This window comes from Xiphophorus couchianus, chromosome 16, assembly GCF_001444195.1.
Source record: "Xiphophorus couchianus chromosome 16, X_couchianus-1.0, whole genome shotgun sequence".
NCBI lineage: Eukaryota > Metazoa > Chordata > Actinopteri > Cyprinodontiformes > Poeciliidae > Xiphophorus > Xiphophorus couchianus.
This window is the reverse complement of record NC_040243.1, coordinates 581,284-608,253: the sequence shown is the minus strand read 5'-3', so window position 1 is coordinate 608,253 and position 26,970 is coordinate 581,284. Positions and strand designations below refer to the sequence as shown.

Sequence of the window (26,970 nt, the reverse complement as noted above, 5' to 3'; positions counted from 1 at the left end):
GATGCTCTCTAAACTTCCTCGTTAGTAATACGGTGTTTCAGGTCTGGCATCAACCTTTGTGGGGTCGTCTTATCGGACTTCACCTGAGTCTGACCCGGGCCGGACCGCAGAAACCCTCCATCCTCTGGCTTATCGCGCAATAGCCTGGTTCTGGTCGGGAATGTTTCCGAAGCGTTCTGCTGCGGTCGGTTCAGTTGGATCTTTTACAACATTACATGGTGTTGAGTTAATCTGGGAAACCATTTCTTTAAATCCTGAAACCATAAAGTTTCAGCACCAGAACAGGAAGGAGTGCCTTATTGAGCCGTTCAGTGCAGGATGGACCGGGTCACAGCACCAATACCTGGTTCTGCTGGAACCTACTTGATCTTTCATGTCCAGTTTCTTCCTCCGATTGTAGGTTTGTCTGACTTCCTGTTTTCCGTCCAATCAGAGCCCAGAGTGCAGGTAGACACGCCCACTCCTTACATTTAAGCTTTGAAGGGTTCTGTAAATTTGTTCGGTCGACTGAACGTTTGGACATTTGTTGCTTCTGGTTCTGGATGATTTGCAGCTGGAAGGTTTCTGCTTGCCTTGATATTGACCTGTTAGCATGTTAGCATGTCCTGATGGTCATGAGACTGTCACACAGCAAGGCTTCAGTCAGAGGACTCTTCAGGTTCACTGCAAGACTGACTGCTACTGGAGCATCACCATCCACAAGGACTCTGAAGATTCTTGGATGAGTTAATTTTGCTTTGGGATAAATACAATTTTTAGGAATTTGAATTTCTGCAGATTCTATTAAATCAGGAGACAGGAAGCTGGACTCTCACTTCCTGTGGGCCGCCGTCCGCTTGGCTAAAAGGTCATTACTGATTATCCAGAGGGTCTCGGATCCGTCCTTTAAGTGTTCACAGAGTCAGGACATAACAGCAAGTCTTCATTCAGAGGAAGACTTTCCTTCCTGTTCGTGGTTTCAGGTCTGAGTCTCTAAGTGACCAGAAGACGAGCCGAGCGTCTCTGTCCTCCTCGCTGACGCTCAGCTCCGTCTCAACTCTCAGGCTGAACCTCCGGCCCGGTCACAGCTTCAATAATTCAGCAGAAACAATCAGAACCAGGTTTCTGCGGTTCTGCTCTAAACCACCAGACATGCTGCCTTCAGGAGCGTCAGGAAATCCCAGCCCCGTCTGAACAGCCGTCAGCCCCGCGTTGATTCCAGGACTGATGGAGAATATTCTGTTTTCCAGGACAGACTTTATTAATATCCTCCATGACGTCCGATTTAAGCAGCAAATATTAAACACCATCAGATCAGTCAGAAGGAGTTTGAAATCTTTTTTCTGTTCAACAAACAAAAAAACTGAAGAAATAAATAAAAAATATTCACCTTTAAAAATCAGTTTTCAGGAAGAATAAAACCCTCTGATCAGAATATTCTGATGTTTCATCCTGAGAGAAATAAATGTGCTAAATACCAGAAATCAGATGGTGAAACATGTCGGATCGTCACCAACCTGCACTTCCTCTTACAACTAAATTAGCATTAAAATAAAAGAAAACCATAAACTGCAGATTTTTTGTTACTTTTTCAATGATACATAAGATTGGCTGACACCGATTGGCTGGCTGTTGCAACACTTTTCTTTTTTTTTTTCGAGCATTTTGATTGGTCTAGGCTTTGGAAGTATTAGTGAAGCTAACTGGCTAGCTCTGACGCCAGGTAAGCTAAGTTCTTAATGTTTTCAGAAGATTCCTAATAAGTTTTAGATCATTTGTGATCAATTTACTGACTTTTCAAACATGGAGAAAAGGTTTTTGCATTTTGCAGAAACTCCAGATGATTTTTCGTTTTTTCTCAGATGATTGTGGACTCGGGTTTTTATGGAGCATCAAATACTAAAGACATCGTCCGTCACTGTCAGCGGATGCTGCTTGTGCGTCAGATTTACAGTCGCCAGAAACAAGCAAATATATAAAGGTTCCGGTTCTGGACTTTTCTATGGAAAATATGGGGGAAAAAACCCAAAAAACTTCCACGAATCAAATTCTGTGCAATTAATAAATCAAAATTTACACATTAAAATCCTGGTCCCAGTTTAAATAAATGGATATTTGTTAAAGTTTTCAGAATCGTTAGTTTCTCTGAAAGGTTCGGTCAGATTGGGGGTCGGCTCGTTTTCCAGAAGCAGCTGGATGAAGCGCCAGAGGACGTGGGAGGAGTCGAACCCTGGAACGGATTCAGGATCAGGATCTGAAAACAGCAAAGAAGCGGAGAAACGACTCCATCAGCCTCTCCTTGAGCTTTTCCACTTTCAGACGGTTTTTGGAAGCTCTGCTTCTTTTTTCAACTTTTAAAATACTGTTTTTCAATCTGTTATTTTCTCTGCAGGATTTTTTGGTTGTATTTTATTCTGGAAGCTTTTCCTTGTTTTTCTGTTTTGCACCTTTTGAAACTTTTGGTTCATCTTTGGAGTCACTTTGTCATTTTCTAGTTTGTTTGGAGATTCAGATCGTCTCTGCAGCTGAAGCGAAAACCTTCGGTCCGGTTTCAGTTCTCACTGCAGAATCATGAGGATTTTCACTAGTTCTGGTTCTGAAGACCCGATCATTAAGTCGCGCGCTCTGCTGATGCAGTTCTGGTGGTGCATTCAGGAGCTCCTGACAGCCTCTGAATTCTGAGCGTCCGGATCAGCAGGAAACAGGAAAGATTCCTGTTGGCTGTGAAAGTGGGAGACTGGAAGCACAGATGGACTCTGGGAAGAGCCAGCGCTCCCAGAGGATTGTGGGTAAAATGCTGCAGGCGTGCTTTGCTGCTCACACACATGCGTATGCAGAGTGTGTGTCCATGCATGCAAACACACACTCTGCTGGCATCAGAGCTCGCTGTGACACCTGAGGTCAGCCTCCTGATGTGAGTGTGTGTGACGTGAGAGCAGAGCCGAGACGCGAGGAAGAGGAGGAAGAGGAGAGACGGGACGGCGGCTCAGTTCCTCCTGATTCAATCTGAACTCAATAAAGTGTTAAAATCGTCTGATTATGATGTTTGTTGCTGCAGAAGATGATTTAAGATCCTTTTATTAAAACGGCAGAAAAGCTGCAGTTTTAATTCACTTTATTCATTTTCAAACATTTTCTCTCTTCGTGGAAAAAGTTTAAAGTTTTAACAGAACATCAGTGGAAATGTAGAACAACTTTAATAATTTCTCCGGTCCATCAGAACTGGGTCACAGGAAGCCGGACTTTACCCGACCCGGTCATCACTCTGATCCGTTTTCCTGTTTTTTTCATAATCCCAGTTTAACTTTGAGGATTTTTCCACATTTTAATTCAGAGAACCAGAACCAAAAAGGCTTCATCTGATCAGGAATCGCTTGGGCGTCAGATTTACGGTCCCACCAGAAACACAGCTGTACAAAGGTTCCTGCTGGAACTTTTGTGTGTTAAAAGAAAATGAGATTAATTTCATTTTTAAATTCATTAATTGAAATTAAGGCGTTAATGTTCGGCTCTATTTAGTGATTAAAAGAAGAAAAACTCTATTCCCTTAAATCACTGACAGAACCAGAACCAGCAGGTCCAGTCTGAGCTTCCTCCATCATCTTCATCCTCATCCTCCCTCTCTGCTGCAATGGAATCGTCTCCAGATATTAATTCTGTCTAAATCCTGGAATCAATTGGATCTGATTTCGTCTCGGACACTCCCCCCGGTTCTGCTCGGGATCTGTTGGATCTCTGTGTTGTTCTGGTTGTTGGAAGCTCCCAGAGGAACCAGATTTGGGCCCATCAGGGTCAGTAGAGTCTGCAGCAGCGCCCCCATCAGGCGGTGCATAGTTTTTAGAAACAGTCCTGAGGTTCTGCAGAACCGGGCCACATGTGGCTTTATGTGCTGCGGCTCAGTTCTGGTTCTGGGTCCGGTTCGGTTGATGTCACTCAGCTGTTTTATCTCAGAATATTTTTATTTAACTGAGTGTTTTTACATTGAGTTATGTTTTAATTCTAATAATAAATCTCAGCTTTAGCTTTAATTGGTTTTATGGTGAACAGTTTTTTACTTTATCAGTCTATTTTTTATATCCAGATTTATTTGTGATAAATCTCATATTTCAGTTGATATTTGTATTTTTTAAAAATTATCATAATAACTTTTTTTTCTGTGTAAGAAATTGTTGATGTTAAATTTTAAATGTTTAGGTTTATTTATTTTTTCCTTCTGCTTCTGGGATTCTTATATTTTTCTGGTTGACCGTTTTGGTTTTATTTTTATTGCGTATTTAGTTCTGATATTTTCTTAGGCTAGAGTTTTTCCTCTAACCTAATTTTCCTGATGGCGCTGCTGTTTATCTGAGGCGGTATCGGTCTGGGCTCGGTCTATCTCCTGGAGTCTCTCAGATCAGCTGATTCTCTGAAGGTTATCGAGTCCTCTGCCGTCACATCGTCTGCGGAGGATTTCCACTGGGAGGGGCCCGCGGTGCCTTCAGGGACCCTGTCTGAGTCAGACACTCGATGACACGCTGATGCGTTTTCTGGCCCTGAAGCCCGACCCAAACTGAACCCTGAAACCAGATCCGAACCCAGAAGGTTTTGGACCGACGGCTTGAACAGTCCGAGGACAGAAAGCTGGACGTTTTAAGGAGTCTGACGTCAGCGCAGCATGTTGAGTCATTTCCGCTAAAACCTGCTGCCTGTGGCAGGATGATGGAGTCGGCGCCGCCTGCGGATCTGCAGCTTGTTAGTCATTATTTTTAAAGCTGTGAAATGAGGAAGTAGAACGACCCAGTTTCAGATGAGCTGCATTTTGGCCCCAAGCGATCAGGAACCACAAACCATCTGCAGAACGGACATGTTAGCGCTCTGCTCTGCACAACATGATACAGCTGAAGGTTTCCTTTTTCTGTTTCTACCTGAAGTGAACGCTGGACACCAACATGAACCAGGAACCTTGAACCCGCCTCGTTGCGGAGCAGAAAACTAAAAGATCCAATGAAAAAAAAAGATTTAGATCAAAAATCTGTTCAGGTTTCACCAGCAGCTGTTTGGGTCGGTTCTGAACATCTGGGTTTCAGATAAGGATCTCTGAAGAAATCTACAGAGATCCTTGGAAACGGCTTGAATGAGACATGATCCGAGTCTGAAGCTGACTGGCTGGAATGAAATGGATTGAATGGGATTAAATGGGATTAAATGGGATTGGCTGGGATTGGGGATGATGTTTGCTGAAGGACAGATACATTTAGATCTTGTCAGAACCAGTGAGCACCATATAGATCCAGTTAGATTCTGTAAGATCCAATTAAAAAAAGCTCCAGTAAAACCCAAAACCTCAGCAGAACCTTCTGCTTGTGGCCCGGTCTGACCCAGTTCAGCTCCATCTGCTTTCAACCCGGTTTACTTCTGATCGTTGGGACAAAAGCTGATAATCTCCAGGCGACCCGACACACAGAACCGTTTGTTTGGTTGTCGCTGACGGAGGAAGCTGATTGGGTGGCTGGACTTTATCAGCGGCCAGCAGCCGCCTGATCCTCGGAGGCCGTTTGCCCGTCACCGCCATGTTTCCAGCTCGTTTCTGAGCAAATTCAGAATAAAACAGGTTTGAACTGAGCCTCCAAATCAGCAGCGGGTCAACAAATGTAATCTGAGTCAGAACCAGAACATCAAGACCCTGAAAGATCAGTGGCCAGTTTGCTGAACTGATTTTCTAGAAGCACCAGGATCCTCTGACCTTCTGTCCTTTCACATGTTTAATTATTCAACGTTTCCAGCAGTGAGCTTCTCCCCAGACTCACTTATTGACTTCATGGATCGTTTGAAATATGGATCCATTAAATCCAGTTCAGAGGTTTGAGGCTCGACAGAGAAAAAGATTTTAAGGACAGATTTCTCTGGAGGCTGCCGACATATTGACAGGAATAGATCCAGCTGATGGAAATTAAACCGATGGTCAGTTCAGGACAAACGATCCAAAGAGACGCAGCAGAGAAAGAAAAGCTCTGATTGGCCATCCATCCAGTTTGCAGCTTTAATTGGCTTAAACTCATGATGTCACAGATTTTATTTCACCAGGGAGCCAATCAGATCTGTTCAGAGCCTCATCTTCATCCTGTGTGTCCGCAGGCTAAGGACAGCGATGATGATGAAGAGGTGGTGCAGGTGGACAGGGACCACTTCATGGACGAGTTCTTTGAACAGGTGAGACCCAGAAACACGGACAGGTGCGTCACCAAGGCAACCATCTGGAGCCCAACGCTGAAAAAAGGTTCGGGTAACAATAACTGGGGTCATATAGAGGTCATGGTGGGGCAGGTTTGGGTAATGCTAATATAATGTTAAGCTAACACCACAAAAACATTAGCATAGGCCTGTCACGATAACAAATTTTGCTGAGCGATTAATTGTCTCAAAAAATTATTGCGATAAACGATAATATTGTTTGAAGACCTTTTTACACTGATTTAATGGAAATGATGTAATAATGATGTGATTTCCTGCCAAAGATAGATACACTTTATTTTCAAAAGAATATTTAACACTGGAGCTGATAAACAAAATAAACAAAACAACCAAAAACAAAAATAAAATGGATTCTCAGTCTCCATTAACAAAAATGTACTTGATAAAAACTAAACAACATAAAGCCAAAGTGTAAATAAATACTGCATTCAACCAAAAGATCATGAAGTCTGTATATTATGTTGCCCTTCAGTAATAATTAGATTTAAATAGAGAAAATGGGCACATCGACCACCTGATGCAATAGTTCACACTACATGATTTTTTGCTCCTATTTTTCCCCTTATGACAATCTTAGAACGTTGGTCTTTCTAAGATTGTGTGGTGTGTTTCGGTAGATCGTCGTTGCTGCTCTGATCCAAATCAGGCTTTTTCCCCGACTGGGATCTTAATGCTTCCTGTTGAATGTGACAGGTAGCCAATCAGAAAGCGCACATTCTCCTCCTGCTTTCTGAGGGTAAATTACAGAGGGGAATCCCAAACAGCTGAAACGGCGCAACCGGAAGTCCAGCGGACATTGGAGATGATACTGGAAACAACATTAATGTTTATTCAACATGCAAAGATTATAGAAATGACAAGAGGAGGAGTTGGAGCTAAATTGCTACTGCAGTTGATAAACCCGGTAACTTTTCAGCTGTTCGTTAACGTGACGTAAACAGGTTCTAATGATTTTCATTCAGTCAGGACTTTACGCTGACACTAGCCACATGCATTGCAGGTAGATTGTAGTAAAGCATTGATTAATGCCTGGTTTTAAAATTAGTTCACTGAACTTGTAGCCATTATTTTGTGCCCATTGTTGGACACCACACGGCAGGACCGAACCCGATCGAACCGTTATACCTAGGATTTCTGTCGGCTAATGTTTGGTCTGTCAGGTTTTCAAAACGGGCCGACAATCGGCCGACAGCTCTAAGATCGGGTCGTCTGCGCTGGACTTTACACTAAGGAAATGAGGTCAGAGGTCAGTGGAGAGCACCGGAGTTGAGCCTTTTTTCATTCGGTGTCATTAACAGAAAGAGAAAAAGGCCGGAAGAGACGAGACGATAATGCTGATAATTGAAATGACGTCGATAGTTTTAATTTATCATACGATTAATCGATTTATCGTTTATCGCGACAGGCCTACATTAGCATAGCTTCTGAATAAAAATGGGATCATTTTCAGATAAAATGACATCAACATCAAATAATCCTGATATTCAGATAAATCGGTTTGATCCCAATAACTGTGGATAACATTAGGATACAGAATAATGTTAAACTATTTTACACATGAATGACGTTTTGCTGACGCTGGAATAATTTTAGGCCAACAATACCTTTAAAACAGAAGAAATTGACTCTTATGTTTCAAGTGATTCATGTTTAATTTTATTTTTTAAATAAAACGTTACTGTCCGTCCATCCAGGTGGAGGAGATCCGCGGCTGCATAGAGAAGCTGTCTGAGGACGTGGAGCAGGTGAAGAAGCAGCACAGCGCCATCCTGGCCGCGCCCAACCCTGACGAAAGTAAGCCGCCGCTCAGCCTCTTCCCTCTGCTAACATCTGCACCAACAAAGCTCGTCCAGAGTTCTGGTCGGGTCCGGCTCCGGCATGGAATAACACAGCTGGGGACGGTTCTGCAGAACCGGGCTCAAACGGTGTGAAAGGGGGGTCACGTGGCCCCCGGATGACCCTTGTTTGACCGGGCTTTGAGTCCGGACCAGCAAGCCGACCCGATTTCGCTGCCGGCTGCAGCTCAGCCTCGGGTCCAGAATGTCCGACATGCTGCAGATTTTATTCCTGGATGTTTCCCGCAGCAGGAAGTCCGAGACGTAGACACTCGGCGTTCCCGTTTCTCCAGCTGTGTCGGAACCAGATTTCAGCTCCGACGCGGCGATCCCTCAGTGAGAGGAGCGGATGGATCTCTGCTTGGTTCTGTTGTTGTTTGGGTTCAGTGGCCCGGATTCTCCTGAGTCCATCGATCCGATCAGCAGAAACCAATCGCTGTAAATCCTCCTGCTGGGCCACGGATCCGTCTTATCCAGACGGTAACTTCCTTCTTCATGACAAAGATCCAAATGATCCCATCCGGGTCAGGAGGGTCCTGTTGGTTATTCCCGATCTTTCCCTTTTCCCGATCCATCGGTCCGGTTCACAGGTAAACATTCCCGATCTGGTGATTTCAGAACTTTTCCAGCTTCCTGATTGGCTCCTGGGTGAGCTTCCTGTCACATTTCATCCCTCCATCCTGTGCTGCTATCCTCAGACCCGAAGCAGGACTGGTTCTGGTTCCGACAGGCATCCGGCTCCAGAAGGCTTTAAACACCTGGAGCCTGGTTCTGGGACCAGACAGAGACCCTGCGGTTTGTCCATCTCGGGTCGTAAACACAGAGGGACGGTTCTGATTGAGCCTCCAGTGGCTCGACCTCGTCCCGGTTCTGATGAGCTCCGCAGCGCCGCGTCCGACCCAATCCACGCCGCCGCTCCTCCTGACACTAGAAGAAGAAACGGAAGCGGTTTGCACCGGAGGGCGCGAACCCGATGCTGCAGCCTGACCCGGTCCGACCCGGTCGGCTCTGACTCGGTCAGCACCGACACCTGCAGCCGGTCCACAGCAAACGGGTCGGGTGGAAGCAGATCGCCCTCCTGGTTAAAACCGGACGGGTCGATATCCAGACCGAGTCCGGTTCTGGACCTTCCTGGTTCGGTCAGAACCAGAACCCCGATAACTCTGTCCTGATGAGTTTGGTGTTTTCCTCCTGCATGTTTTCTCCATGTGATTTACTTTCTTCTGCATGATAAATGACGTTTTGTTTGTTTCCATCTGTTCCGTGTTTCTGTCTGCATGATCCTGCTTTTAAACTGCATGACGTCACATTATGTGGTGGAGGAGACGCCCGCTTGGCCTCATGTGAGTAAAGTCCATTAGCTCTGCATTCCTTCATGTTGGGAGAGGAAAACAAAGTTTCCAGTGAGGCTGTAAACCCAGGAGGCCATCAGTGGCTTCATATCCACTGAATCATCGATCTGAAGCACCAGGTTTAAAGAAAGAAAAACATGTAATCAATTCTGCTAATGACATCTAGATCTGTCTCCCAGTCACAGTGGGATGAGTGAATGTCAAAACCAGTGGTTGGCACACTAATGCAGCTAACGTTTAGCTTGGCACGTTAGCAGTTTTGCTAACCCTAAAAATATTTAGCGCACTAAGCTTTCTCTAAATGAATTTTTCTTGATAAATTCTGAAGCATTAATTTTCTTTTTTGTTTTGTGTTTTTTTGTGTTGTAAACTTTAATTTGGAAAATATTTGAAATCTGTATCGAGGTTTTGGTTATCGACTGAAGAATTACGATGTGAGGAGACATCGCTAGCTAACGTTAGCTGCACTAACCCCAAACCGCTAATCATAAACATTAGCACAGCACCAACATGGTATTTAGGGGAAGCTAATGCTAAAGCGATAACCGCACTTCAAGCCTCCAGCACCAGTTTAATGTTCATATGTATAAATGAAATGACCTCTGACCTCTGTCAGCTATTAGCCTAATTTACGTCACTGTAAAAATATTTAATGAATGTAGAGACTTTTTTCCCTGATGTATTTTAGAAAAACCTTGGTGAGTTCAGTGACAGTTGCAGAAAATCTTTCTGGCCAGCAGTTGAATCGCTGCACCATCCCTCAGATCCATAATGTGTAAAAAGCCTGGCTATAATAAAATCTGCTGCAGAATAATCTCAGACAGAAATATTTTACAGTATTTATTCGGCGAGGAAAAACCCGACTGTAAAAATGTTTTTCTGTTTAAGAAAACTGAAACATGAGATTTGTCAGAATGTTTGATTTCAACTCCAATATTTCTGATGACGTGAACAAAAACATTCCTGGTTTTGTTCAGTGGTATTCCCATCCTGGAAGCGTTTTATTAGCTTCTTGACGTTGGCGCACAGACTTTGATCTGGGTGATAAAAACCCAAAGTGAGGTCAGTGGACGTTCCTCCTCGCGGTGAAAACTCGTCTCTTCGCTCTTTCCTCTCCTGCTTCCTGCTCAGTTCTGGGTCAGCTCGCTCTCAGCTGCCAACAAGTCGTGTTTCAGCCTGAATATTGCATGATGGGAGTTGTAGTGAGAGCTGAGGACTACAGATGTAAACTGCAGCCGTTCAGGATCCTAACAACTCATTTTAGTTCATCCTGTTCTCTTTATCTGTTCGGTCATTTTAATTACAGCTGCTGGCTTCACTCATTAATCACATCAACTAAATCTGAGTTCAAGTTAAAAAATTAAAACATTTTATCGGCTCAGTTTCAGCCTTTTAGAGAATAAACAGTCAGTTTGTGTCCAGAGGAAAATCTCCCTCAATAAGACCTTCATAAAACAAACAAACATTTTTATTTCATGTTATTTGAGTCTGGATTTAAAAGCTAGTCAGTTCATTTTTTAAATAAACAAACATTCACTAAAATCCAATGTAAGTTAAAAAAAAAAAATGCTGATTGAAATATTTACATTTCTGAAAATTGTATTTAGAATTTTAATAAATGAATCAAGATGTTAATATTCATTTAATGGAAAAATACAATTTTAACATTATTCTGAATACATTCATGAATATTTTAAAACAAAGTGTAAATAAAATATACAATTTTAGGATCTTATTTTTAATGTATATATGAACATCAGTTCATTCTTGACTATTTCTAAATTCAGTTCAGCTGCGTTAAAATGATTCATTCATGTTCATCCATCCATCTTCTTCCGCTTATCCGAGGTCGGGTCGCGGGGGTAGCAGCTTCAGAAGGGAGGCCCAGACTTCCCTCTCCCCAGCCACTTCTTCCAGCTCCCCCGGGGGAATCCCGAGGCGTTCCCAGGCCAGCCGAGAGACATAGTCCCTCCAGCGTGTCCTGGGTCTTCCCCGGGGCCTCCTCCCGGTGGGACGTGCCCGGAACACCTCACCAGGGAGGCGTCCAGGAGGCATCCTGACCAGATGCCCGAGCCACCTCAACTGGCTCCTCTCGATGTGAAGGAGCAGCGGCTCTACTCTGAGTCCCTCCCGGATGACTGAGCTTCTCACCCTATCTCTAAGGGAGAGCCCAGCCACCCTACGGAGAAAACCCATTTCGGCCGCTTGTATCCACGATCTCGTTCTTTCGGTCATGACCCAAAGCTCATGACCATAGATGAGGGTGGGAACGTAGATCGACCGGTAAATCGAGAGCTTCGCTTTTTGGCTCAGCTCTCTCTTCACCACGACGGACCGGTACAACGCCCGCTTGACAGCAGACGCTGCGCCAATCCGCCTGTCGATCTCCCGCTCCCTTCTTCCCCCATTCATGAACAAGATCCCGAGATACTTAAACTCCTCCACTTGGGGCAGGACACCCCCCCTGACCTGGAGAAGGCACTCTACCCTTTTCCGGCTCAAGACCATGGCCTTGGATTTGGAGGCACTGATCCCCATCCCGGCCGCTTCACACTCGGCTGCGAACCGATCCAGCGAGAGCTGCAGATCACGACCTGACGAAGCCAAAAGGACCACATCGTCTGCGAAAAGCAGAGATGAGATCCTAAGGCCACCAAATCGGATCCCCTCAACACCTTGGCTGGTCTAGAAATTCTGTCCATGAAAGTGATGAACAGAATCGGTGACAAAGGGCAGCCCTGGCGGAGTCCAACTCTCACCGGAAACGAGCCCAACTTACTGCCGGCAATGCGGACCAGACTCTGACACCGGTCATACAGGGACCTGACAGCCCGTATCAAAGGGCCCGGTACCCCATACTCCCGGAGAACCCCCCACAGGGCTCCCCGAGGGACACGGTCGAACGCCTTCTCCAGGTCCACAAAACACATGTAGACCGGTTGGGCGAACTCCCAGAACCCTCCAGGACCCTGCCGAGGGTGTAGAGCTGGTCCAGTGTTCCACGACCAGGACGGAAACCACACTGCTCTTCCTGAATCCGAGGTTCGACTATCCGACGGACCCTCCTCTCCAGGACCCCTGAATAGACCTTGCCAGGGAGGCTTAAGAGTGTGACCCCTCTATAATTGGAGCACACCCTCCGGTCCCCCTTTTTGAACAGGGGGACCACCACCCCAGTCTGCCAATCCAGGGGAACTGCCCCCGATGTCCATGCGATATTGCAGAGTCGCGTCAACCAACACAACCCTACAACATCCAGAGCCTTAAGGAACTCCGGGCGGATCTCATCCACCCCCGGGGCCTTGCCACCGAGGAGCTTTTTAACCACCTCGGCGACCTCGTCCCCGGAGATTGGAGAGCTCGACCCAGAGTCCCCAGGCTCCGCTTCCTCCGCTTCATGTTCATAGTTCACCTGAACATTCTGAACCAAGTTCACAGCTGAAGTATAAACTAGTTCTCATTCATTCATTCATTCATTCATTCATGCAACATATTTTGTCTGAATGACGTTTTAAAACTCGTCTGACTTCATTCATCAGTTGCTGTCGGTTGTCATTGATCAGCGTTAAAAACTCACCTTAAATCTGTTTGGTTTGGTCTATTTTATAAAGATCAACTTGGTGTTCATTAAACTGTCATTAAACTGGAACTGAAGGAACAGCAGCACATTTAGGCTTCGTTTGCAAACGCGGCCATTTTTAACCCGCAGACAACACGACCTGTTCTCCTCCTGGCCTCTGGGGGCGCTGCACAAAACCCTACACAAAAACCTGGAGGTTGAATAAAAACTAGACGCAGAGACAGAATGTTTGGTGTTGCTGATGAGAGCCGCTGCTGATTGATCATTAGTGTATTGATGAGTGTGTTAACTGCGTTTCTGATGACTCACCTGCTGATTGATGGGAAAATAAAAGTCTGACAGCAGGTTTGCTCATCAATCCGCTCCATTAATGCTAATTGGTTAACGACCAGCCAATTAAAACGCTCTGGTGGCAGTTTGAGGCGTTACAAAGCTGGTTTTCTGCCAGAGTTTGGTTTCTCTTTAACGGTCACTGACAGAAATGTTCATCAAAATGCTGACGGGTTTAATAATTAATCTGAAGCTCGGAAACAGAAACAGCTCATCAGATTCAGTCTCTGCATTTTTAATGCCAGATTAATTCCTGGGCGCCCTCGCAGGACGTTTATCCAGGCAGACGTCAGCGGGTCGAGCGCAGCGGCAGCCTGCGGTCCGCGCTGCAGCTACGCCCCGCTGGGTCTCCGAGCCGCAGCCCAGGAGCAGGTGAGTCAGAGGTAGAGCGGCTGAAAGGCACTGCAGCGCTCGTAAATCTGACTGCACTGCTGCAGCCTCCGCTCGCCGGCGCCACCTTCCAACATGGCTGACACGATGGGAGGTTACCGCTCCTCCTCCTCGACCTTTAACCCCCAAACAGCTTCAGGGAGAAACCATGTCTGACTTTTATTCTGCAGGTCCAAATGCAGAAGAAATGCTCACAAAACGAGACGCTGCTGCTCGTTAATCACTAAACTATCTGAGGTTTCTGTGAAATCAAATACAATTTTAAATCTTTTCAAATGAATTTAATCAGCCAGGACAGATTCCTAGTGGTCTAAAAGCTACTCACTATAAATCATTTCTCAAATGAAATACGGATTGTTGGAGAACTTTGTGCCACGTCCTCACCTCGTTTTTCCTGTTTTTCCCTGCAGAGACCAAGCAGGAGCTGGAGGACCTCACAGCTGACATCAAGAAGACAGCCAATAAAGTTCGCTCAAAATTAAAAGGTACGAGCAGAAAACATTTGATAATCGATGGAACTGAACAATGATCAGCCGCTCGTCTCATCAGGATAGTTTGTTTCCATCTTAATTTGGTTGAACGATCTTCCTCTGAATCTGACTTTTCTTTCTTTCAAAGTGGTTACAGTCCAGGAAGTTGGGTTGTAACTTAACACACCAGCACCAATATTAGAATCACTGTTTGTAATTTTAGCATCATTTGCAGACTTTAAAGGCAAGTGCCACCAAGTTAGCTTTTTACACTGCAATACTGAAACACAGATAACCAGAGGTGGGGACTCGAGTCACATGACTTGGACTCGAGTCAGACTCGAGTCGTTAAAATCACGACTTGAGACTTGACTTGAAAAAATGCTCAAAGACTCGGACTTGACTTTGACTTTCATGCCATTGACTTGGGACTTGACTCGACTTGAAGCTGTTTACTTGAAAAGACTTGATATTTTTTACTCAAAGTCTTAAAATTTAAAACACATTATTTATAAAGTGGCGTCATTAATTAATGTCACTCATTCCGTATCAATATGCGCAGACCGTCACTATGGTTTTCCTCTCTCCTTATGTATGTATGTGTACGTAGCTGCAGCACAACCAATCAAATTAACAGGATTTGGACGTTTAAAAAAACGCGGCTAAGCTACAGAGCTCAGGGAACGAAATACGAAATAACCGCTCGAATATGCTTCCGCGAGTAATTTCTTTTGGCTACGTAGGTTATGAACTTTCGACTAAAAAACGAACTGCAACTTGTAAAACATGCAAGAAGAGAATATCGGATGGAGATGCCACGACGTCCAACTTTGTCCGGCATTTGAAGCTTCACAAAGATCGGTAGGTGGCGCTTTTCTTTTGCTGTAAGATAGCTGACTTTAGCTAACTTCGTGTTAGCATGTGTACTCCGGGTTAAATTGGTGATTATTTACCATAAATCCGGTCCTTCAAATGCCTCCACAAATAATGTGCACCGTGTTAGCTCAGGAAGCCGGTGGATAGTGAGCGGGGCGCCGGAACAGAAAGCAGATTCTGGACCTGAACACAGGGAACAGAGTCTCTCTGTCCCATCATGATGATGAGCCGGGTCTAGTATCATCTAAGGATGGTTGGTGTATTTGAAGACATCTACGTTGGGAAATTATATTGACAATATATTGTTTTGACAGGTCAGAGAAAAGAGGAAAAAACTGCTGTTATGGTTCTTTGTATTGTGCTGTGGAAATGTCAGCATTTTCCTCTTTCTTATTGAATATCAAGTTTAACAGAACTGGGCAATAAAGTGGTCCAATTTAAAAATGTTTTTTATACTTTGTGTTCAGCTACACATGTTCTATCATTTGAGATAAATACATATTTTAAAACGAACATATGGCCTATTATTTGAATTTTATGTATAATTGCAAATTATTAAAAAAAATAAAATAAAAACGACTCGAAATGACTTGAAATTAAAGGTTCCTGACTTGAGACTTGACTCGACTTTTGCCTGTCTTTACTTGAGACTTGACTCGGACTTGAGGACAAAGACCTGAGACTTACTTGAGACTTGCAACACAGTGTCTTGGTCACACCTCTGCAGATAACCATCGTCTACTGGAGCTCTAATTCATGACAGACTGGATTGTTTTTCAGGTAGCATGCATTATAATAATAATCCAAAGGCAATAATAAAAATGTGTGAAATAAATAAAGCTAAACCAAATACCATAAGTTGTTTCCAAGTTGCCACAGCAGTTGTTGTTAAGCTCATTTTGATATTATTTCAAATGTGAGTCCATCACCAGCTGCGCTAAATGAGCCGCAACTAATGACTAATGACCCAAACACGACTTGTAATTTCAGAGTTTGTAGAGTTTGTATCAGTTCAAGCATGAAGACACGTCGTCTGCAGCCTGCAGCGTGTTGGAGGCAGTTTTATGTTCATGAGATGGAGGTCAGGCTGCTTCAGCCTCCTGCCACACCGCCGGAGGGTTCAGCTGCAGGCCGGGATTACAAGCTCTGAGCCGGGCCGTTCGTTAGCTCACCATCCACAAACCTCCAGCTGGTTTGAGGAAATCCGAGTCCATCCGAGTTCATCCGAGTCCACCTGGCCTGTATTAAACAAACAGGACTTGTAAGGTTCTACGCATCAAGCTAATAACTGACTTGAGTGGAAGCTTGAACATGTGAACCTAAAGCAAGAATCCAAAATGAAACTAATAAATAATGCTAACCACTAGCAGCTAATGCTAATGTTAGCGGCACCAGACCCAGGGGAGTCTGAGCCGGTACCAGGTGGTACACAGGCAGCTGAATCCTGTGCAACCAAGATCTGTGGATCACAGAGGAAGCGAGTTGATGCGCAGAGCCAGGAAACTCGTTCTCTCTGTTAGACCCACAGCTGCACGAGAGCGCCCCCTCTGGTGAGAAGATACATGCACACAGCAAACTCGACTATATACAGAAGCAAAAAACCAAGACAAAAAACAAGACCAATTCTTATTCAAAAATAGGGGGGTATTAATTTTTAATTTTTACCGTTTCTCAACCCACTACACTAACCGCTAGCGGCTAATGCTACAAAACCAACAATTCAGACTCACCAATTCCAAGATAATTTCACATTCAGATGGATGAAAACTTCTGCGCGCTGATGTTTGGTCTAAAAGTTTTAAATCAACACATTTAGTCAAATGACGCGGCAGAAATATTTTAAAGATCAAAATAACCAATTTCTGGTGAGAGAAACCTGACAGTAGCTGTTGGTTCGGCCTGTACCTTTGCTACCATGGACCTTACCAAGCTCCGCCCACAACCGACCCACGTGACCACAAGTCTCACAAACAAAGCCTCGTTGTTTCTATGTAAACATGACTGATTAGTGAATCATTTCTACCGGATTTTCACAATAAATCAGCTGCTAAATGGACAGAGGAACTAACAAGTTCATGTCATCATCTGGGAGGAGGTTACTGGTTTCTCAGTCACAAGCTGGTTGCAAACCTGAGGCCAGCAGGTGTCAGTCAGTTATGGTAGATCTGAACTTTGACCTCAAAATGAGAAGCTACAGACTGATAGGAGGAACCAAAGAGCTCTGTAAAGGTAAAGGCAAATCTTCTGAAGTTGGGATATAATTCATTTAATTTCACATAATTATCACGGTAGAAGCCATTTGTTTGTTAAAATTTTATGAAATATATTTGTTCTATTTGATGTTTGTTGTGAATGACGTAAACTCACAAACTAACGAGGTAATTAGTCCAACGGTTAGAAACTACAGTGGCTGTAATGAGCCACAGCAAAGGGAAACAAAGGTAAAATAACCTGAACAGGTGATCAACTCAAATCCACTCGTACCTTTTTACTCTCTCTCTCCCTTTGTAGTTTAAGCACACCTGTTACCGTGGCAACCGCCTGCGCCCCGCAAGACGAGCAAAGATACGTTAAAAACATAACATTCAGTTCGTTACGATATCAAGTTTCCAGGCTTGATATTTATTTATCGATTATTAATCAGCGCTTCCCTGAACACAGCGATGGTTGACTGACTAGCTGTACTTGGTGCTAACGTGGCTAACAGGAGTAACAGTTTAGTCCAAAGCCTTTTCTGCTAAAATAAAACCTTTAGTGAATGTCAGATACAGACACATTGCATATTGATCTGTTTAGCTAACGTCAGACTGTGTAGCAGGCAGGCTACAAGGTGTACAAGTTGTATCAGTTCTGCCATTATGCTGTACTTAGCTAACGGGAAGCTAAGTGTGTTTGTGAGACGGCCACGTAGAATGGGCATCAGCCAATGAAAAGAGGCCCTGTGGTAAGGTCCATTGGTCCAACGGATCAGGACTTATATGAGGGACAAAGACAATTGTGTGTGTGTGTGTATGTGTGTGTGTGTATTTATATATATCAGTTCTCATGGCATAATTACTTTGAAAAAGTAACTTGATTACTAAATGAAAAATTCATCTATCAGCTGGAAAATGTGCATCTCTCTTTTCTCTCCATTGTTTACGTTTGTGACATCACTCCCCAAGGAAAACGAGGAAAACAATAAATTTTCCCTCAATACAACGACAAATATAGTAACACACAGTGACTTGGATGCAGAACTTTAATATGATTATTGGATTGTAAATAGTGACTCGTTAGATTACTGGTTACTGAAACAAAAGGGGTATATTAGAGGAACGGTTACTAAGTAACACCATGACACATTTCTGATCAAAGCTATTTATGGATCTATCAGGTTTCCGATATGTTTCCCCATTGGGTCAGGGTTCCTACGCCCTTGTGTGTGATACACATGTCCTGTGTGTCTTTTCTTGTACAATAATTGGTAAGAATAAAAGCAGCCGGAGTGGAAGATGTTTTAGACTGCAATAAGAATACATTTCTCACGTCTCTTTAAAACAGAAATGATTGCTTTATAGCGGCTGCATCATGCAGGTATTATTTGTGTGAGTTCATAGAAAATTTCTGCTGTGAGGATGAGCACACATGTCGACCTTCAGCTGCGTCAGAAGATGAGAATATTCAGAAACTGTAGCAGCGATTTATCAAGCTATAATCACTGTGACAGAAACACAAACACACAGAGAGGAAGACAAGCCAATGAGCTTAAAGCTACAGAAACACAGAGAGCGGCTGCTGCTGCAGCACCGGTTCATGCTGAAGGTTCAAGGACATCCCTGCTTTAATGTGCACAGCCAGAAGATGGACTGCCCACCACACACACACACACACACACACACACACACACCCACAAACTGTACATATGCAGACTGAGAATAGCTGCGGTTAAGCTATAATTGGATCCCCCATGAGGCAGCAGAGTGTTATTGTCCCCACACAGACAGGATCTCTTACTGTAGATGTGAACCCAGAGGACGGCGCAGCGCTCTCTGCTCCGCCTGCAGGGATCATCAGCCTGTCTGTGAAGCTGCAAGCTCTTTACAACAGACACAATCAACTTTTTACTGACAAATTAAACATAAGCTGCATTCCCATTACAAATGTACGCAAATTTCTGTCAATATTCCGCTAATGTCGAACAAACACAATTTTGCAATTGAGAGTTTTGCATTAAATAAGAAACAAAACTAAAATCACATGTGAATAAGCTTGTTCATTAAACATCATGGCAGCAACGGGTGTAAACAGTTACGACATATATTCATAATTCAACGCTCATCTATCAGCCAATCAGAGGAGACGCCGGTGCCTCATGCAGGCGTTGGCGCAGCAAGCCCCGCCTTCTTAGGTGCAGCTACTTATGCAGCATTTGGGGGAAATTGTAGTCGGCCATTTTACAGGAGATACGTTGTAATAACACACAACTTTTATGAACTGTGTGATGCTGTGAAAGTTCTGGTGGAGCAACATAAACCAAAAACAAACCATCCACATCTTTCTACTTCCTGTCGTCTTCTTTGTGGTTTTCGGCAGTGGTAACATCCTGTTGTTGATCACGTTACTCGTATGATGCAAAAAAAAGTATTTCTGTTTTATTTTCATGAAATATGTCTATTACAATACGGCCTCATCATAGAGCAAAAAATTTATTAAAAACTTACGTTTTTCCAAAATATTTTTCCATTAAAAAAAATTATTTTTGTAATTTTAATTTGGGGGAAATTTGTGGTTAATGGAAACAAAGCTAGCGATTCTATACCTTCACGTTCAAAGGTCCATATCTGATTTCAAGACAAGGTCAAACATCTTAACTAGTGATGGATAAATAATTTTTAATAAAAAAATATATCTCAATACTAAAACCCAAAATAATGTCACCTTAGAAAGACGGGACCTGCAGCGACCGATGAGACTTTCCTCACTGGGAGGCCAAACATTGACTGATGGAAAAACCTCATCATTACATAATTCTATGTTTTTATGTCTATCTGCACATTTACATCAGAGTCTCCTGATTAAGCAACACCTGATTTATAATACTGCATTTATTAGAGAGAAACCAAACACGTTTAAGAAAATTTTAACAAAACTAAAAATTCTAATTTTTAAAGTTGCAAATAAAGGTTTCATGAATTAAATTGTTTAGAAAATGTCAGATTTGATCATTACATGAATTTATGATTTTATGCACCACATGATCAAAGTCTAACTTTATACATTTTGGTGAAACATTGTGAGTTTAAACATTTCACACTGAAAACCTGCAATGCTGCAAAATTAAAACTAAGGTCATAATTCGGATTAATTTATTACACACACGTTACCTCGTTAAAAAGTTTAACTCAACTAATCAGATTTATTTTGTACTGTGGTTCAGTTAGAAACAATATCTGTCTTTGTTAAGGAGCCAACATGTCCATTATTAATTAAAATATATATAAATTATAAACATTTAGCAACAACTAAAGTTTTTGAGTCCCGCCTCTAATTAAAACAATCCTGTAAACCAGAGTGGGTCAAAGTTCAACCTCAGGCATGTAAAAGACTCCAGTTAACACAAAGTTTTAGATTTAAGGAAAATTATTTTTCACAGAGGGCCAGGCTGTTTCCTTAAGCTTTTTAAAATTATAATTCATAATTAAAATAAGCCACTTCATAATCTGAAATATTTAAGTGTGACAAGAAAAATATTTTTTAACACAACAATGTAAAATTTCCCTTAGCAAGTTCACTGGTTTGTCCATTTCTTTGTCTCTTATTCTTCAAGAAGCGTTTGGGTCAGAGAGAAGTGGAGGAGAAATACTTTAAATGCTTTCAGCTTGTGAATAATCTTTCTGTGTTGGACGACGGACTTCAGATGCCTGGAAATGGCCTCATAACTCTTCCAGATTGATGAGCAGAAACATTTGCTCCTTGCTGATGTCTGCCCAGTTCGGCGCTGTGTTTGCTGCCAGAACTCTTCCTCTGATAGAGGTGATCGCATTGAACATGATCACTTATTCAACGCATTTGATCTGCAGCTCTTGGCTGCTACTTTCACAATGAGTCCCATGAAAACAGCAAGGACAGACTTTAGGCTTCATCTTTGTTTAATTAAATAATGACCATATAAAGTCTGTCGTCTTTTTGTATACTTACAAAATGTAAACATTTTTAGATCCATTTAATTTTTACCCTGCAAATGGGAGACACTGAATTTTCTTTTTCACCATTAATCACTAATGTTGAAGTGATGGTTGCATTTTGATGTATTTTTCAGTTCTTCACAAAAATACAGTCTAAATTGTACGTTGTTTTTTTTTTATAGTTTCATTGCAGCTCTGCTGAGTTCTTATAATTTGGGAGAAACTCTTACATAAGAACAAATTAACATGCATCAGTTTCTTTCAGCTAAATGGGCTAAACGTCCTCAAAAATACACCAGGACTCAATCTGCTGCTTACTCACCCAGTTTTCATCTCACTGCCATACAGAAAGACAACAACACCCAGGAACACAGTGCACACACACACACACACCCACACACCATCGGTGGTGTGATACTGCTGAGTCATGGTGGATCCAGCAGGGCGCTGCCAGGCCACAGGCCAGAAAACGCACACAAACAATCCTTTGAGGTAAATATCAGGACATGACATTGACTCCCACCAACCCTTCTGCTGAACACTGAGCATTTCTGCAAACAGGTAATGATATTCATTAAGGAGACTCCTGACACCGTTTGTCCCCATAGTGCAGGTAATATATATATATATATATATATATATATAACACTAACAACTTATGAGATATTTATCAACTCAGATATTCTGTAAAGTGTTGACAGTAACTTCTTTGCGCCCCTCCAGGTATATTAACACAATAGTCACATTTTAATGAGAGTTAATTAAAACTTATGGATATTTAAATGAATTTTTTTTCATATCTGCACTTGTTAGGCACTGATAATTCACAACTGCACCTATATTTATATACATATTAATCAGTTGGACCAAGCTGATAACACGGTGAATTATAGCGTGATTTTCTTGAGGATAAAAGGATGCAGGTGTAACCCAGGGTAAAAACTGCCCTTAATCCCACCTTTGGTGCTCCATTGGTTAGAGTGACAGTCAGTCACACAGTGCATTCAGCCAATCACTGCATCTTGAGTGGTTAATCAGGCCTGCTCCAGCTTTCCCAGTCAGGTGTGAGGGGGAGAGCTGGAGACAAAGGAGCCACAGATCTGAACATCCAGTGAGCTTGGAGCCATGAAGTTGTCATGCACTGAACTATTTATGGAATTGGCCAGGTGATCCTTTGTGGGGTTAAAGGGTGGCGAGCTTCTGACAACTGGCTGGAGCCAGGAGAAGCTGAAATTTACTCCATACTGGTCTGGTAGGAGTCTGATGGTCTGTACTGGTTCCCCCTCCATCTCACTACCTAGACACACAATCCATTATTCATCTCTTTTCTGGTGGAAACAAATTGCGCTTGGACATTTTTCCATCTCAAATAACTGGACAATTAAAACATGGACTTTTAAATGTGTGTCGGTCAGACGATGTGCTGACCAGCGGGGAAAGTTAGGACTCTGTGCACATCTATATAGAAGATCTACTGCAGTACTGTGTATATATATTGTATTTATTTATTTATTTTTTTGGTTTCCATGTATGTTTGTGTCTTGTGGTGTTCACTTACTTTTTTTCTTTAAAATACATAATATTGAAAGCAGTTATTCTTTTGTATTGTTTTATTGATTACTGACAGCAGCTCCAGTAGATGAATCTAGTCTTCTGGTGTTCTGTGCCATCTAGTCCCTTAACTACATTATGTAGTGCTACACAGTACAGTAGTTTTCCAATTGGGACGATGCATATTTAATGTCACAGCCCAGCTAAGATCTGGTCATTTGTGGAAATGTTAAGACCAAATTTATTTAGGAAGATTTGCTTAAATATAATCAGTTAAACTGGAGATATGGAACCTGTCAATCAGTTCTGTGGGTTTGTGGCAATTTGTCCCAAAGTAAACAGTCAACATCTGTTCCCTGGAGGACGATGTTTCGGGTCGACCATGCGCTGCGGTCTGGCTGGATCTAATGATTGTTTGCTATTAAATGGTGGTAGAGATTTGGTGGAAAATAATCAGAAGGAAATGTTGTCAGTGGGAACAAGCAGCAAGCAGCTTTACTCAGAGCATTTAGATGGAGGAATGGACTTTATTCCATTTCTGGAAAAATGTCAAAGAGGAAAAATGCAGCCGACCCGAGAACAGCTGAATACAGACGGACGATTTTAAAGCTCATAAACCGGCGACCCACCAGAACCGCACACGGTCAAAAGCTCTGGCAGGATCCAAACGACCGATCTTAGAACTACGGGAGGATTCAAACTTCTCGTTCATTTTTAGCTTACAGGAAAAGCGCCGAGCCGCCAAATTTCCAAAAGTAAACTAACCAATAAGATTCAGGCTTTGTGCGGAGCAGCAGGACTCACACAGACTCGCTACGTACAAAACATTTTGACACAAAAGATCTTTATTTTCTCCTAAATGTTAATAGTAAAGAGGGTTAGATAATAAAAAATATTAAAAATGATTATTTTCTGTTTTACTTAAAGAAAAATCTGAAGGTCCACACAGTGGCTACAGCTGCAGGCGCCCTGCTACTTAATACAATTACAGAAATACGCACAACACAGCTACAGGATGGACAGATATGACAAAAATCACGACCTGTCAAATATTTGGAACATTAAATAAAAATAATAAAATAGATGTCAAATATCCTCCAGCAATATCAGTTTAGAGCAGCAGGACAATATAATGGTTCCAGCGCATCATAACGTTGTGGCGCAGCAGCAGCAACAACTTCAGCAGCAGCTGCAGCAACAGCAGCAGCTGCAGCAGCTGCTGCTGTTGCTGCTATTTGGATGCTGTGGGTCTGAAACCAAAAGGCAGCAGATTATATTTGCTGCTTGTTCCACTAATTGTATGGAAAGAGATGTCAATATTTTTGCATAAAAAACAAAATGAATAAACTTTAATGTGTTTGTTATTTAGCAGACAGAAATGAATCTCAGCAGCCAACAGACCTGAAACCATCAGCAGCCATCGATATTTATGGCTCCTGATGGCTGACTGGCTTTTGGAAGAGCAAAGAGGAAAAAAAATAATAATAAAATTCACACAATTATTATTCGACCTGAGCCAAAATGATCTGGCTGGGCAAAGTGTGGTGAGCATTTGGTCCGGACCGGTAACGGAAATGGGCCCAATGTCTGTTTTTCATCCCAACGCCATTAGAAAGAAAACATCGTCACGGTTCTATAAATGGTGACAAATACAGAAATCTCATTTCATTTTTAGGCAGAATTGGTTCAGACCTGGACCGGATCAGAGTCCAAGCCTTTTTTCAGATGTCAGAGCGGTTCATGATCCCAACCCGACCCAAAGCTGCTGAAAATCTTTGACTGTTCTGATCTGGAGCCTTAGATTAGATTTGGTCCAGGTCTCAGAGCTGCAGGTTTTATCTGTATCTGTCTGCATGCAAACACAGAGATGTGAGTCACAGATTGTCAGAGTTGTGTGCAGCCTGGGTGAATGTCTGGCGGGACCAGCAGGGCCAATGGCCGCCCACTTTACGGCCATTAGCAGAACTACTGTTTATGATTAGCGCTTTAGGACTAGCGCAGCTAACTTTTTTGTTAGCGGTGCCCACCACTGGTGGAGTAAAGTAATAATCAATCATTGTTAAACTTCCTCTCTAATGTTCTCCTCGTTAGCATATTGAAGGAAACCTTTTAAAGGCTCAGATTAATTTCCTTGTTATAGATTTAAATCTGTTCTTGTTAACCTCCCTGAGAGTCTCGCTGGCCAGATGTGGTTCAGGCTTTTCCTCCTGGATGGTTTTTTAGAAGCTGCAGTGATCACAGAGATCCTCAGTGACAAGATGTAATTAAGCTAGCTCTCCTGGGTAAATAAGCGCTGAGGATGGAGCACATCTCAGTTCCTTCACTTCAGGTTGAAACTGAACAATCTTTTTACACATGCTGCATTTTCCTCCAGCCTTCATGTTAACCTGCTCCATCTGTGAGCAGGTCTGGGCTTTGAATAGGCCACTCCAGAACCTGCACCTTGCTGTCTTCAATCCATCTCTATTTTGCTTTAGCGGGATTCTTTGGGTCGTCATCTTAGACTGATGAAGCAGTAAAGGTTTAAGGAAAAAGCACATCTTTTTAAATCTGTTTTGCTTTACTTTGTTGAAGCAACTTGTGATTTTTATCCTGAAAGGTTTTTACTTTACGCTACAATCACTGGAAACTCACTCACCGTAGTAGAGAAACCTGTGATGGTTCGGTTGTACCCGGCGTGTCTTGGTTTGAGGAGCTCGTGCATGAAGACGGGTCGATGGTGGATGATAAATGACCTGAAGACGGGTCAGAACCGAACCGCCCTGCGGAGCAGAAAAACAGAATTAAACAGTTTGCTTTACAACATCGTTTGCTTGTTTGTGTTCCTGCAGCAATTGAGCAGAGCATCGAGCAGGAGGAAGGTCTCAACAGATCATCAGCGGACCTCCGGATCCGTAAGACACAGGTGGGTCGGGTCCAGACCCGGTCGTGGCGACACCTTCTCACATTCAAACCCGTCATGTAGCAGAACCAGTTACCAGATGGTCGACCTCTCCAGAACGGGTCAAGCTTACAAAGTCTGTCAGCAAACGATAAAAGTTTAATCTGAAGAGCTGAGCAGAAGTTTGTGTTTATCATGTGACTGCTGCTGATCAAACGTGTTCAAACCGACACGCATGTTACACTTTCACTCCTCACACACTTTATCACTAAAACGTTGTTTTTTAGCTTCTTAATTCATTCCTGCTCAAAGTTCCATCTGAACGTCACTTCCTCATGCTCTCTGGTCTGTGATTGGCTGCAGCCGTCATGTCTGCTGCCGCCTAGTGGACAAGAAGGGACCTGCAGCCACTAACAGGATCAGCATGTTGAGCCGTTGCAGATGGACAAAATGAATACATTTCAACAACTTTGAGATTAGTCTCTGAAATTTTCAAGAAAAAAAATATAGAAATTTCTTCAAGTTTTTAATAAAATGTTCAAGTTTTTAAAAGTATATTTTCTGCCTTTTTTCTATCTATAATATCTCTAATATGCTGTGTTATTTGGTTGTTTGCCATATTTAACCAAAGTTATTAAGAGCCATTGAGGAATGTCCAGATGATCGGTTCAACAAAAATAAGTTCTGAGCATCTGGATGTACATCATGGAGTTCCAGCTCTGGTTTATAGTCCTTCCCAGTTAAACCAGTTCATCCACGTTCAACCAGTTTTCCTCCTTGTCTCTCTACAGCACTCGACGCTGTCGCGTAAATTCGTGGAGGTGATGACCGAGTACAACACCACGCAGTCCAAGTACCGCGACCGCTGCAAGGACCGCATCCAGAGGCAGCTGGAGATCAGTGAGTTCAACACGCAACATGGCGGATGGTAAACACAAACCATAACAAACCAGCAGCAACAAAACCAGCAAACCAGCAGCAACAAGTTCTGCTGGAGATTTCTTGTTTTTAAATGTTTTTTCTCTCCACTGTCACTACATTCATACTTGGTAGAAGGGATTGCTGTAAAAACGACTCAACTGTCTACTGTCGCCCCCTGCTGGTCCAGGAGTGAATGCTGCAAGTCAATGACTCGATGTTCTGCTGAGATAGAAACTTCTGAATAATTAATTAAACTGTACTGTGAGAAGTAGGATCAGTTGGAATGGATGTGCGATTGAATTTAAATTATTTTTTTTGCAAAGTGCCTTGAGATGCTGCTTGATATGAAATGGCGCTACAGAAATAAACTGAATGTATTTACGCTGCCTCACTGCTGCTGAAGGAAC

General features: G+C 42.9%; 1 protein-coding gene across 3 annotated transcripts in view; it reads left to right on the top strand.

Annotated features, from left to right (window-relative positions):
- Window positions 1-26,970, top strand: part of stx1b (syntaxin 1B) — a 52,094-nt gene that overhangs the window by 13,264 nt on the left and 11,860 nt on the right. Inside the window, exons 2-6 of one of the 3 annotated variants that reach the window (XM_028041756.1) lie at window positions 6,094-6,168; window positions 7,905-8,004; window positions 14,108-14,182; window positions 25,593-25,666; window positions 26,434-26,542. In XM_028041756.1, the coding sequence (XP_027897557.1) occupies window positions 6,094-6,168; window positions 7,905-8,004; window positions 14,108-14,182; window positions 25,593-25,666; window positions 26,434-26,542 (433 nt within the window). The other 2 variants (XR_003598639.1, XM_028041755.1) reach the window with 2 other exon arrangements.